Source organism: Garra rufa, chromosome 12 (genome assembly GCF_049309525.1).
Source record: "Garra rufa chromosome 12, GarRuf1.0, whole genome shotgun sequence".
NCBI classification, from domain to species: Eukaryota; Metazoa; Chordata; class Actinopteri; order Cypriniformes; family Cyprinidae; genus Garra; species Garra rufa.
In genome coordinates, this window is record NC_133372.1 from 31,312,939 (window position 1) to 31,328,876 (window position 15,938).

At 37.5% G+C, this 15,938-nt stretch overlaps 1 protein-coding gene across 1 annotated transcript in view; it reads right to left on the bottom strand.

Moving 5' to 3' along the window:
• Positions 1-5,021: 5,021 nt before the first annotated feature.
• Positions 5,022-15,938, bottom strand: part of negr1 (neuronal growth regulator 1) — a 149,568-nt gene continuing 138,651 nt past the window's right edge. Inside the window, exon 7 of the mRNA XM_073852555.1 lies at positions 5,022-9,849. Coding sequence (XP_073708656.1) covers positions 9,749-9,849 — 101 coding nt within the window. The 3' untranslated portion in view covers positions 5,022-9,748. The remainder of the gene's footprint in view (positions 9,850-15,938) is intronic.

Genomic DNA, 15,938 nt, shown 5'->3' on the forward strand with positions numbered 1-15,938 from the left:
TTAAGTAAAGATCATGTTCCATGAAGATTTTTTGTAAAATTCCTACTATAAACCTATCAAAATGTAATTTTTGGTTAGTAATATGCTTTGATAAGAACTTAATTTGGACAACTTTAAAGGTGATTTTCTCAGTATTTTGATTTTTTGCACCCTTAGATTTCAGATTTTCAAATAGATGTATCTCGGCCAGATGTTGTCCTATCCTAACAAACCATACATCAATAGAAAGCTTATTTATTGAGCTTTCATATGATGTATATATCTCAGTTTTGTCAAATTTAACCTTATGACTGGTTTTGTGGTCCAGGGTCACATATAACCTTTGCCCTCATCATCTCAGTTTGTATGCTAATCAGTGCAGAGTTTCAGTATGGAGATAAAATAAAATGCCTGGTATTTGAATGAAGCTAACCGTTATTGCTAATGACCAGCAGGATTAATTAGTGCGAGTAGGATGGGCAGCTCGGAGAGCAGTCTCTCCCTCATTAATCCGCTTGCAGGTGTTCTCCTGCCACTCTCTCCCCCTCCGTCTGCACATGGAGAAGATCGACGAGAAGCCAACTCACACCAATTCAATCTTATTAATCCACCGCAGAAATCACATCCCTGAAAGAACCTCCAGTGGAGGCCAACTGTAGATAAGAGAAGCACGAGACTCTGAAACACAAAGAAATGAGGAGAATTGTGCGAACTGGGAGAACTTTTGTGGAAAGGTAGTATCTTCTGTGCTGAGAGACCAATGAATGATGTATCTGAGAGACTTCTTTACGTTTGTTTTCAGCATATTTTCACCAAGCTCCAAGTCAAATCAGCATATTGTACTATTTATGTCATTATTTATAATAGTGCTAACTTTTGAGGTGCAACCTAAATTCTAAATTAGGCTGATATATGCTAATGTCAGTTTTGCTCATGCATGAAATAGGGTGGATAGATTTTTCAACTCAAGAATATGATGATTTGATGTTTCTGCTAACAATTAATATTTACATGTAAATTTACAGTTAAAGCAACACACTGCTATGGCAATGTCTTGTACTGTGTTCTATTTGAATATATTTAAAAAATGTAATTTGTTCCTGTGATCAGAGCTACATTTTCGGCATCATTAGTCTTCAGTGTCACATGATCCTTTAGAAATCATTCTAATCATTCTTGATGTTCAAGAAACATTTTTTATTATTATTATCAATATTTAAAACAGTGAGTACATTTTTTTCATGATTTGATTAATAGAAAAATCCAAAGATCAGCATTTATCTAAAACAATAGAAAGTTCTTCTGAACTTTCTATTCGTCAAAGAAATCTGAAGAAAATTCTACACAGCTGTTTTCAACATAATAATAACAAATGTTTTTGAGCAGCAAATCAGAATATTAGAATGATTTCTGAAGGATCATGTGACTGGAGTAATGAAGCTAAAAATTTAGCTTTGAAATCACAGGAATAAATTACATTTTAAAATATATATTCAAATAGAAAACTGTAAATAGTAAAAATATTTCAAATTTTTAACTGTTTTTGCTGTACTTTGAATCAAAGAAATGGTGTGCAGAAGAGACAAAAATCATACGTTTCCATTCAAATTACACTGTGTAATTTCAAACAATATCATTTTCTCATTAAATCCGGTTGGTTAAAGACTTGTCAACATATTAGACCAAACAAATTTAAGCCAAATAATTTCATCACTGGAAACTAAAGCCATAAATATCAATTCCACATTTCCTGAATACAAGCAATGAGTTGAACTCAATTTCATACTCGACATCAAGAAAATAATAATTCCATTATTGATTGTAAATACAGCAGGGAGGATCACTGATCTATGACTACTGTTGGTTTGGAGCTGTACTTAGTAGGGGAGACTGGGGAGGTGTTGTCACACAGAGTGATTTGCAACACCATCAGTTTAACCAATTAGAACTGAGCTACAGGGGTGAAATCACTATCACACATGACCACCACACTCCTGAGGCGAGAGCAGCAGTTGAAAGATTGTTTGAAGTAAATTCTTACATCTGTTTTTTTTCTTCCAGTAAAGGTGGGTGCGGCCATTTGTACATTTTATGGGTGTGGCTTTCGGTCTCATCCACATCCAGCTATTTTTTACAACCCAGGCTTATTGGGAATACGCACCTCTATACATATTTCTGCAGCACCGTAATTACATAGCTTACTGTAAGTTTAGCGGCAGTTTCAAAGTGAATTGTCCATGGAGTGGCACTAAAGCACACGTTCAATACGTGACCGTGGAACGTTTTTATTACATTGGTACGGGCAAATATTGCTGTGTTTTTATTAAGCTGCTTGAGGTACGTATTGCGGCTGTTCAGAATTCAAATATAGGGCATGTCGCTAAAGGTTATAGTGATTTAAAAATGCATTTGTTGACGCAGCTGTGCAATTTAAACTTCCTGCAGATTTGAGCTGTTTTGTCGAACTGTAGTTTCACAGAGTTCGATGTTCAATAGTGTCCATTTCAAAATCACGCAGGACTGTTTTGAAGCCATAATGTAATAATCTGCAAGTACACTCTTAAAAATAAAGGTGCTTCAAAAGGTTCTTCACAGTAATGCCATAGAAGAACCATTTTTGGTTCCACAAAGATCCATTCAGTCAAAGGTTCTTTAAAGAACCATCTTTCTTACCTTTTCATAATCTGAAGAGCCTTTTTTTTTTTTACCACAAAGAACCTTTTGTGAAACAAAAAGGTTCTTCAAATGTTAAAGGTTCTTTATGGAACCATTCAGACAAAAAGGTTCTTCTATAATCTATAGCATTGTTTTTTTTTAAAGAGTGTAACTGTGTGAAAATTAGGCTTTATTAATCAAAACTCTGTGTGTAAATCATACTTTGTGTGAAAAGGGATAAAAAGATGTTGGAGTTTTAATGCCCTTTGTGTTCATTTCAACTGAAAATTGCAGTGATTCGTACATATAGGTACAGTTTTTCAGTTTTGCAGAAATGTAAATAGAGGCACGTATTTCTAATGATGTTGCATTTTTATTTGTACAAAACAGCTTGTTTTGCGGCTTAATATTGCAAATTGCTGTGTCTTGCCATTATTTTATTGTATTATCTTAATTATGAGCACACTGGTTTGTAGTGCAAACAGTTTTACTGTTTATTGCCCATTGTTATTCTTGTTATTTCCCTATAGCATATAATGAACCGGAAATCTCACCTATAGGCTTCCTATGAATTAAAGAATAAGGTGGATAACATCTAAGCTCATTATATGTAAAGTATTACAGAGGATGGGGAACGTTCCACTATTTTCCAATGTGTTTTTACAGAACCCACAAAGACCACACAAAATGGGACAATTTTTTTTCTATGTTTTATTATTTTGATATCAAGTAATTATAATTAGCTGATTCAAATTATTATTTTAAATATTTTTTTATTTGATTACCATACAATTTATGAACACTATAAAATGTGTTAAAAGTGATTAGTGCAGTATTCTTTAAAAGAAAATATTATTTTAGTTTTCATGTTTAATTCAGTGTTACATTCCATTTCTTTGCAATTAAAGGGTTAGTTCACCCAAAAATGAAAATTCCATTAATTACTCACCCTCGTGTCGTTCCAAACCCACAAGATCTTCGTAGATGTAGAACCCAGGTGCACTGCATTTTGTTTACAAGCAGAAGGCGGCGCACACATAAAAAAAGTCCTTGTAAACATGTCTGAAGAGAGGATGACTTGCAATTTTTTGCCTATAGTCTTTACTTATTTGAACCAGAATATACAGCTCCTTCATCAGCAGCACCACACACATGCGTCATGATACACTGAAGAGAAGAAATTTGTTATTTTTGTTATCTTTGCAAACAGAAAGTATTCTTGTAGTTTCATAAAATTCAGGTTAAACCACTCATCTCACATGGACTATTTTAATGATGTACTGCCTTTCTGGGCCTTGATTTTGGTAGTTGCGTTGCTGTCTATGCAGGGTCAGAAAGCTCTTGGATTTCATCAAAAACATATTAATTTGTGTTCTGAAGATGAACGAACATCTTACAGGTTTGGAATAACATGAGGGTGAGCAATTAATGACTGAATTTTCATTTTTTAATTGAACTATCATTTTAATAGCAATTGCTGAGTAAAAATTGTTTCTACATTTTTTTCCCAGTGTACACAATTTAATCAAATGTTCATGTTTATATTTAATGTTACAACTTAATCCACTTGTGGAAATACTAAGCAGTATATTTCTATTTTCATTTTTAGAATGCAAATCTAGAAATATATAAAAAATTGAAATACATTGTGTGAAAAATAAACAAATACAAATTAAAAGCACTGCAACGCTATACCTCCTCTAACCGGTGTTCTTTATTCAGTGCAGCGTTTCTTGAAGTTGAAGGAACACTGTGATGTGGGCCATTAACTGAGGCTTTAAGAGGGCCATTGAAAATGACCTGGCCTGATCTCCAAATGAAAGATAAATATGCTGCAGTGTGGACATCTGTCATGGGGATGTGGGAGGAGGCTGACAGACTCAGAGTACTAAATCATTTCCACACTAAACTCTGGACATGATTCACATTGTGACCGCGCTTACACAACGTGTTTTTCTCCACGAAAGGTGAAAGGTTTTTAGTGTGGAATGAACTCTGTAAACATGAATCGCACAAGATGTAACCAAATGTAGTCACTGGGGAATGGTCTTTTTTGCCAATTTAGGTTTTTCATCTAGAGCAGCAGGAGGTCAGCTTGTTTCCAGCACACATAAAACGCCGTCTCCCATGAGGCGCCGCTTGGATCCTAGTGTAGCAGGCCATGCACCACTGACATGGAAATTCAAATAGACAGGGATTAACTCTTTAGACACTAGTACATTATGTTCCTGATGAGAAACCAAAAGAGAAATGAAACATGAAACATGCCAACGTAGAATATCAAAATGAGAAAATGTCAGTCACCTACATTAAATGGGCCTCTCTATGGCACTCGATTGAAAGGGACAGACAGAATAAACAAATTAACTAACAAATGAGCTAACAAATCAGTTGTTTACATTTTATTACAGTGCAACATTGTTCACTTACGTGGGAAGCAGTATTCCGGCATAAAAGTCTACAGTCTTAATGACTGGAAATGAATGTAATGTATTCATATTTATTTAAAATGCAATAAAACACCATCTTGTGTTCTTGCTTAATTATATCATATGCAGATGACTTGTTCAGGTACAGTATTTTAAAAGAATAACATTTCATGTAAAGCACATTTCACAGTTCCATCACCAACTTCCAACTTTATTAGTATCAAACCACTGCTACAAAATTACATCAAACATGATGAAAATGAACTTGCATACGTGCTATACACAATGTAAGCTTTAAAGTAATTAAAGTATATGATTCTTTTTTTTTCTTGACAAATATCAATATATATCAATGCCACTTAAAGCCATATATGTCATTCCAGTGATCTAGAGCCTAAAATATACAACTATATCCCTGGTGGCTGAAGTATCTCCATACACATGTAAGTAAAGATGACCATTTCAAATTTCTCATCACAGAAATTTCAGCTTCAAGAGTTGAGGAAATAAAAGTACAGCCATCCCAATATGGTTACAATGTCCAGTTTACTTAGTCACCAAATTGAACGAAACAAACTCAAAGGTACCGAAATCAAATAAACATGTATATACAAAAGTAACCAAAGCTCACCGAATGTTTCCAAAAAGCGTTGAATTTGGATCGCTCTGGCGGGTGTCCTCTGTGCTCAATTACTCAGTAGCAGACGGGTGGTTTCACTGGTGGACTTATTCCACTTCACAAAATAACGGCTTAAGATATGAACGGTGCCAACACAAATAGTCCATGCCATTCAAAACAGCTAGCAACAATTACCAGGCCAACCAACATCTAATGAGACATAACCGTGAATAAAAAGAGAATAGTGTGTTTTTATAAAACCCTGGACTCGCGTTCTAAATGGATCCCTTGCTTTTCACGTAAAACCTTTCTCCTGATGAGACACAATCGGCAGTTCTGCTAAAACCTTAGCATTATCAAAACCACTGCATCAGTGCTTGGCTAACTTATTTTCCAGCTCAGTGAAAATAATGAGCGAGGGGGCTGACAAACACTTGATGGCGAGGAGAACAAAAAAAAAAAAACACAGAAAAAAGCTTTAGAATTCACTCATTCTCATTTTGGCAGCTACTTTATTATCCAGACAAATATTTTGCCAATGAACGTTTCTACCGGCTAAGTACAGTCATGGCGGCCGCTTCATTTGTCATCAGTTTCGTATCATTTGAAGGTTTAACACAATAGCCGCCAACCAAATGGGCTTCGCGAAGGATTATAGGTTTTTGTTCTTTACGGTGCTCCGTGGAGTCAATTAGAATACTGCAAAACTGCAATTACTGGCAAGCGTTTTGAAAAGGACAGAGGTTTATGTAGATTACTGTCAGCCCTGCCAGAGTGCTGCTGGGAGAGTGAGCGCTCACAGCTGGTTAATGCAGCACCCTCCAGCACTCCACAAAATCATCCTCCAGAAACTGACAAAGGCACAGGAAGAATTTTATTAACTGCCAGGTCAGAAGAATCACCTCCCCTGACCGCACACACAGCACTCTCAAACCGACTTTCAAAAGAGTCTGGCCAAGACAGAGATGGAGCTGACAGGTTTTTAATCATTGAAATACCGCCTACCACCCTCATTCTGTCTCGCCAGCAGCTTCGCTCGAGATAGGAGATGAAGTATCTTAAATGTTTGGGCTTTTTGGACCGTACATGTGCGGTTGGACGGTTACACGTCTTTTTTTTCTATGTAGGATTTTAAAACGTACCGAAATCGCTACCTCATCCCACACGGTGACGACTCCGGGAAGGTGTTGGAACCCAAGGGGTCTCCTCGGGCCACAACACCGCGCTGCTTGCAGTAATTTGAACCCTTTCGAAAAGAGCACCGGCCTATTGGGTTTTCATGACCACAGGCACCACACGGGTTCCGTACGTCTGTCACAACTCTGCGAAATTGCCACTCGGCTGACGTGAGGTTTCGAAACTCGTCATTGAATATTAATGCATGTCCTGGAATGTGATTATCAAGTCATTAGATGCTCAGAATGAAAATTTGCAGCACATTTGCCTGTTATTTACCGACTCTTTTGAAAGGCTGTAACTTTCAGGAGAATTATGCATGCATGAATGCTCTTGTCTGCTTTTTTTTATCTTGATATCCACTTATGCCGTTTTAACGATGCTTTAATGAGCTCTATGTTAAGGTTTCACTCACAATATTTATTAAAAGAGCATGTGCTACTTTTATATCTTTACACAACTCAAAATTGGCAGACGGTTTTTAATAAAAATGCCCCTTTTATCAGCTTTTAGTTTGGACTGAATACTGCGCAACACTGATTCGCCTGGTATGCTAGCTATGAATGGCAAATGCGTGACGCTTAGATATGGCATTTGACATGGAATGGCAACGGATCATATCAATTAATACTTTTAAAGGCACATTTTATACAGTACTTGCTTCTAGAGTGGAGTCACGGAATGAAATGCAAGCTATCTGCGATTGTGGAGGTTTGTGGTAATGAAAAGCAAGTGTAATGTTACTTTTTACATCACAACGGCGAGAGCCAGGCCTTCACAGCGATGAATATTTAAACATCCCTCGGTTTGATCTTTGAGGCTTTGGGGTCTGTGATAAGCGAAGGGACATATGATTCTGTGACTGATTCTTTGAAAGAAAATCTCTCCACGTATTTTGTGCAAGAAATAATGTACAAAAAGAATGTAAACTTGTTAACCAAATAGCCTAAGTACAGTCCATAGGAAAGGACCCAGTTTTGCACACTGAGCAGAAACGATTCTGTGATGACTTTCACATGAAAAGAACATTTCATCATAGCTCAACAGACAGGTCTAGTGATGTTCAGTAGTGCGGAACACATTTCATTAAGTCATTAAGTCAAAGCAGCCTCCAAACTGGTTTTGTTCTCAAATTATCGATTTATGGTAAGTGGCCACCTTAACATACATATTAATTTGACATGCAGCACATTTATAATTTCTGCACATCGTAGTATACAACAAGTGTGTGGGGACTAGGGTAGAGGTTAAACTAAACCTAGACACTGGCTCTACCAATAAGATAAGAATGAAGTCTACTTTCTTCGAATATACACACACGTGACTCGTTTTCTATTATACCGTATGACTGGTTCACACCCTCTGAGTTAAAAGTAGATTATTTGTTTACAAACGGTTCTTTTTTCCAACTTCTACTCGTTTGACAAGAATCAACAACAGTTGTGGCATCTAAAATGAAAGACAACATTGTAAACTATGCCATACTGCATACGTATTTTGAAATAATATTCATTCACATGGTTGGATCCACACTTGAAAGTTGTCCCCACAAGGGAAGTGCATATTCTTTTTTTTTCTGCTTCCCTATTCAAAACTATTTCACACTGACAGAAGCAAAGCAGGTAATATGTTAATACATTATAAAAATTATGTTCAAATGATTACAAAAAAAAAAAATAAATAAAAATACTCCATAAAATGAAAGAAAAAAAAGCCAATAATGATTTGAATGATCGTCAGATAAGTTTCATTAGACACTGTTCATAATTTCCTCATTTAATCAAAGTGCACATCAAATATGACCCACTTTCTCTCCACGTTTTACTTTGGACTGGCCTAGTACATTATTTGCATGCTGCCAACTAAAGAATGTCTTTTATGTGCTATTTTTATTTAATATCTTTTTTAATATAACATCAAATGCAACACAGTAATGCTCTCTATTCCATTTTCTCTTATTTTAAAGACCCCCAGGGCAAAAAGGACAGCTCTGTAACTCTTCTTTGCTGTTTTATACCCTTTTGACCACTGCATGAGGCTCATTTTAATTTTACAATTAGGCTCACAAAGAGGCAAATTTCTCTCATATGCTTACATATTTTAATCTCCAGTGCAATCTAAGAATATTTCCTGCAGTAAAACAACTAATTCACGTATTTCTAGAATAACTAGAAAGGTTTATGATCGTACTCTGCATAATTCGGTTAAATGCAATTGGGGTCTATAGCCCAGAGGTCTAAACCATTGAGGTATGGCTTTAGTTTTGGTCCAGAAAATGAATAATCATATTTCACTGTCAGTGGAAAAAACATGCAAATTAGCAAATTAAACTAAAGCTGCACTTCACCTTTGACTGTATTTGATATCAATTTCAATATCTCTCCCTTTGTGAAATCTTAAACAGTACTTCTTGGTTCACCGGATTTAAATGAGCATTATTTCAACATTTTGCCCGCTTTATAGGTATGTGAATGATGTACCAGCACAGAGAGCACGGTGGCACACTAAGGCGTCTTTCCATTTTCAATAACAAAGACACTAATGTCACACACCCTCACTTTTTCCGAAGCCTGATTTCGGCTCATTTGTGAGCGCGCAAAGGGAACAATGTGTGCTGATTCACAAAGTGGGAAATCAGGAAAAGAAAATAAGAAAAGAATAGAAAACAAGAAAAGATAAAGAAAACCAACCCCCTAAAACTGTATGTATTTACATGATGACAAACACCACAGAAGAAAATTACCATCCCAACATAAGCAATGCTGATTAAAATCCCTCGCTGCTTTCCAAACACACTGTACCAGATTGGATCCAGCCATCAGCAATGTCAAAGGATCTGTAAATGCTCAAAAGGGTTCTTTACAGTCATTGTGTATGGCCGTCCCCAGGGCTAGTAAACGCTGACGAGAGAAGAGAGAGCCAGGATCAGGTACCGGCAGGCCAGCAGGACTTCAGCGCCTCCTGTACTTCCATACGGAGCGGTGTTGGGTGCTGTAAACAACAGAGCAGAGACACACGCTGATTAGCAGATTCTCCCTCTCTCCTGGCAGCGAGTCATAGTCTCAGTCAAGCAGTACCTCCTCCCTTTTCATATGAGCAGAGCTCACGCTGCCTGCCTTCACGCTCTCAAATCAAGACTCGCAAAGAGCTCGCATGCCGGAAGGAGTCCTTCAATAAGATGCCTTGTTTTAAACCCATGCTGGGCACTCCAAAATAAGGGCGTAACTATTCATCTCAAAGATGTGATCATGTTGCTTTCTCTGCTTTTATCTTTGAACCAGTTTCAACTATAATGAAAATATATTTGCATAAAATATAATTTAAAATACATACAAAAACTCGCTGATGTGCTTCTAGGCTGTTCTGGGTGGCTGCCCGGATTGGCACGTTTCTATGCAGTTGCTAGGGTGTTCTGGGTGGTTGCCAAGGAGTTGCTATGCAGCTGTTAAGATGTTATGAGCACATTGCTCTGTCCTTTGCTAGGGTGCTCTGGATGATCGCCGGGGCACTGCTATGCAGTGGCTGAGGAACTGAGGAACTTTGAATGATTGTTCACCCAAAAATGAAAATTCTGTCATTAATTACTCACCCTCATGTTGGTCCGAACCTTTAAGACCTTTCTTCATCCTTGGAAAACAAATTAAGATATTTTTGATGAAATCCAAGAGCTTTTTGACCCTGCATAGACAGCAACGCAACTGACACGTTCAAGGCCCAGAAAAGTAGAAAGTCAATGTTCTACCTGATCTCATGTCAAAAACCTGTGGGAACTTTTTTGCAAGATGCAAAATATGTACCAATAAGTACATTTCACTACAGTTACCAACAAAAATGAACACTAGAGGTGGTAAAACAGCGAGCACTTGTAATCATTTTCATACACAGTTAGGATTACAGCCCTGTATGTTTCGCTTTCTTGTTGTTCCGAATTCTGACCCCTGCCAGATTACGAACCTCATAGTATTGGTAGGTTTAGGCATTTCAATAAGAGGGGGTAATAATTTGGCAGGGGGTCAAATATGGACACAACAGCAGAAGGTCTAGGAACCTTGGACGTTTGAATGGCTAAGGCCCGCCCAAGAAGCCATATGGCTGACAGGTAAAGCAACCAATTACGTTTCGTTATGTGCTGCGTCATGTCTATAGGCATGGAAATGTCAGTGCACGTACAAAACCAACATCACATAAAAAGTACCATATGTACATTTATCTGTTTTTAGGGGGAAAACGAACTGTGCAGCACTCAGTGGGCAATTCACATTGAATATGCCACAAAACGTACACGACGATACGTATTTCTCATCTTGCAAAAGTTATCACAGGTACGTTTTCATCATGAGATCAGGTTGGTAATGCTAAAAAGCTACGAGAATACTTTTTGTATGCAAAGAAAACAAAAATAATGACTTAATTCAACTCAAGATGTAACACAAGAGTATCATGACGCATGTTCTGACGCAAAAACCAGATGCGCTGTGCATTAAACTAGATAAAACAGTCTTCGTAAACATGTCTGAAGATTTCAACACTGAGGATGACTTGCAATTTTTAACCCGCCTTACTTATTTTAACTAGAACATACAGGCAATGAACTAAGAGAGAAGGACGTTCTACGTCAGAACAGCAGCTCCCACATTGTGGTAGTTTTGTAAACGTGCGTCAAACGACACGAAAAGGAAGAAATTGTTGAATACAGACACTGTGTGTTTTTTTTTTTGTACACAAAAAGTATTCTCGTAGCTTCATAACATTACAGTTGAACCACTGATGTCACATGGACTATTTCCTAAACAATGTCCTTACTACCTTTAAGGGCACTGAACGTGGTAGTTCCGTTACTGTCTATACAAGGTCAGAAAGCTCTCGGATTTCATAAAAAATATGATCAGGAAGATGAACAAAGAAAAAAATTAATGACAGAATTTTCATTTTTGGGTGAACTACTATGATGACTACTCATCCGCTACATAATAAAAGCTGCGGCAGTTAAGTGCATGAAGTGTCCAACATTCCACAGTTAATTATTTAGAGTAGTATGCAAACTGGGACACGACTGTGTTTGCTAGGACGTTGCTTCGCAGTTGCAAAGTGCACTGAGTGGTTCTTTGTATGTTACTGTGGGGTTGCTCAATGAATGCTAGTCAAAACAGTATTATTCATGTCCGTAGCATGGCACGAGGCAAAGTTTAATCCCCAAGCATGAGCAATAGTAATAGTGATGCTTGCCTTAGCAAACCCCACTGATAAGCCTGTGCTGACGCTAGGCATGCTCATATTTTCTCAGCCAACACAGATCTCAGTGGCTGAAAGCCTTCAGGTCTGTCCCCGAAGCAAAACAACTTGAGTGTAGTACTCAGGAGAGGCGCTTCAGAACAGGTGTGAGAGTGTACAGGCATTCATCTTCATGAGAGTTTTTGTTTCACAGCTCTGTTAATGACAGACACTGGCCTACCTAAGGAGATTAGTACATCACACACACACACACACACACACACACACACACACACAGACACACACGCACTCAAGAGATTATGTGTCCTGGCTGGTACCACGGACTTTCTTTTACATCCAGCAAATTTCTGTTGTGCGCGCTATTTGCGAATACATGTGATGGCAGCATCTAATGGAGTCATTATGATATGGATTCATTCGTTTGAACTGTTTTCCCGCATTGAAAACCACAATAAGACCGAATCACGGCATCAAATAGCACATCTGACAGTAATAAGTATGTTTGCGCATGGAAGGTTGATAAAATAATTGCTTTGTGACAAGTCCTCTCACGAATTGCAAAAAATGGGAGCTCAAAGCTCAGATGAAAAGCCGTGCATCCATTTTCGCTCCCATTCCAGCTTTTATGGATTCAAATTACCAGTGTTGCTTAAAAATCTCCATACCAAAAAATTACAGCCACCTGCAATGGAAAGCCCGGCATATCTGAAATGGCTATATGAGATAGAAAATGATGCAAATTGTGATTATGTGCGCGAGAGGCATGGTCAGGAAACGAGGAGACCAAACTGCCCTGTACACTGCGGCTTCATTCTGCCTCCATCCAAAGCACCGGATAATGACACAGTTTTTGCTAGGCAGAGAGACTGGAGCTGGTAACCATGGAAACAGCTCACATCCTGCGCTGGCCCCTTTGCCAGAGCCACAGAGTGTGCACAGCGCTACCAATGGAACAGAATCATTTAGGCTATAGGCACCTGCTGCAGTATCTAACTATAAGCGCTCTTCATCAAAAAAAAAAACAAACAACGCCATATGGCCTGTGAAAGGTAAAAGGACGAAACGCTTTGTCCCTACAGTATATTTCTTTCCAGCGCCCCGTCGGACTAATAGCTACTGGAACGTCGGCGATGATTCAGGGTCGCGCCAGAAACATCCTATCATCTGGCACTATAGAAGCAATTAAGGAAAGCACCAATATTACCTGCCTGGCTGCGTTGTGCGAGTTAGGGAGCTGTTTAATATCCCACTGCGTCTAAATCAGTCTGTTGTTGTGACGGTGCAGGTTGTTACTGCACTTGCCATTTTAATTAACTCAACCCCTCCCTATCCAGACAGTGGCTGCCTTGTGATTACTCTGCTTTAAATCTAAAGTGTGTAAATACAGTGAGAAAAGAGGTTATTGCACTGGCTTTTTGCAACAACATGGCGGTCCCAGAAAGTGAAGTTTGCATACGTATTAGGAACACCATGACATTTCGCACTTAAAGTAGTAGTTCACTTCCAGAACACCCCCTTGTCATCCAATATGTGCATGTCTTTCTTTCTTCAGTTGTAAAGAAATTATGTTTTTTGAGGAAACCATTTCAGGATTTTTCTCCAAATCGTGGACTTCTATGGTGCCCCGAGTTTGAACTTCCAAAATGCAGTTTAAATGCGGCTTCAAACGATCACAAATGCAGTTGTAAACAATCCCAGCCGAGGAAGCAGGGTCTTGTCTAGCGAAATGATTGGTTATTTTTTTTTAAATTACAATTTATATACTTTTTAACTTCAAATGCTTGTCTTGTCTTGCTCTGCCTGAACTCTGTATTTTCCGGTTAAAGACAGTTAGGGAAAGTCGAAAAACATCTCATTTTCTCCCTCAACTTCAAAATCGCCCTACATCGCTGTTTTACCTTTTTTTGTTAAAGGAGTAGTTCACTTCCAGAACAAAAAATTACATTTAATGTACTCACCCCCTTGTCATCAAAGAAGTTCTTGTCTTTCTTTCTTTAGTCGTAAAGAAATTATGTTTTTTGAGGAAAATATTTCAGGATTTCTCTCCATATAGTGGATTTCTATGGTGCCCCCAAGTTTGAACTTCCAAAAACCAGTTTAAATGCAGCTTCAAAGGGTTCTAAACGATCCCAGCCAAGGAAGAACGGTCTTATCAAGCGAAACGACTGGTTGTTTTCTAAAAAAGGAAAGTACTTTTTAACCTTTTTTATACTTTTTAACCTCAAACATTCATTTTGAGTTGAGTTCACGCAGAGCAAGACAAGACGAGCATTTGAGGTTAAAAAATAAATTTTATCTAAATTTTAATTTTAGAAAATAACCAATTGTTTCGCTAGGTAAGACTCTTTTCCCTTGACTAGGATCATTTAGAGCCCTTTGAAGCTGCATTTAAACTACATTTTGGAAGTTCAAACTCGGGGGCACCATAGAAATCCACTATATGGAGTTTTTCGACATACCCTTACTGTCTTGAACCGTAAAAAACGAAAAGTTCTGGCAGAGCAAGACAAGATGAGCGTTTGAGGCTAAAAAGTATATAAATTGTAATTTGTAAAAAAAAAACAAAAAAACAATCGTTTTGCTAGATAAGACCCTTCTTCTTCCGCAGCTGGGATTGTTTACAACCACATTTAAACTGCATTTTGGAAGTTCAATCTCGGGGCACCATAGAAGTCCACTATATGGAGAAAAAACATAATTTGTTTACAACTGAAGAAAGATAGACATGAACATATTTGATGACAAGGGGGTGAGAACATTATCTGTACATTTTTGTTCTGGAAGTGAACTTATTTAAAAAAAAAAAAAACAAGTCGTCGGATTAACATCTAAAGACGGCATATCTTCAGATGCAAGAGTGGCAATTTCCTCATTAAGTTCGGATCAGGAAGTAATCAGTCATGTGCGCCTAAATCATGGTTATGCACTCTATCTAAAGAGTGCGAAACCTTCCCCTCAGTATGATTATAAAGAGGACACGTATTATAATTCCGCATAATGATCTTAAGGCCACAGACGTAGGCCGCAGAAGTTTTCACGCAGCCTATATAAAAGTACAAGACTCCAATTAAAGCAAATGAGAGCTCTTCTGTGTTCTACTTTGTGTATTTGTTTTGGTTGATTTAGTTAACAGCTTAAGTTTTTTAGGCAAATGTTGTTGGTGTGACACAGCGCAGAATAAAAAAAGGGGCTGGCACCCTATAATCAGCTGCTAGTTCGAGTCCCACCATTCCTTTTAACTGGCACAAGACCCATCGTTAAGCTACTTAATGAATTTCATCCTTCCATTCAGCGCTCTCCCTCTTTGTGCCGCTCTTACTCTGTGATAAAACAAGTTGCAATTATAATAAGACTATTTCCACAGTTTCTGTTTTTATTGTATTACTATAAAATGGATAGTTAGGGTTGTGATTAGTCAATTCTTGAATTGAATTTGAGGAATTAGTACTGAAATTTGAATAAAAGCACACTACCATTTAAATGTCTGAGGTCAGTACGATTTTTTTGTTATTTTTTTTGAAAGAAATTAATACTTCTGTTTAGCAAGAATGTTTTAAATCGATCAAAAGTAACAGTGAAGACATTTATAATCTTACAAAAGACTTCTATTTAAAGTAAATGCTGTTCCTTAGAACTCTTTATTCATTTAAAAATTCTGAGGAAAAAAAAAGTCAATATAGGGAAGACATTTATAATGTTACAAAATACTATTTAAAATAAATGTACCTTCTATTCTAAGAATTCTGAGAAAAAAAAACCCAGGACCATGCACAAAATATTTGTAGCAATAGCCAAAAATACATTTTATGGGTCAAAATAATTGATTTGTTCTTTTTAATGCCAAAAAT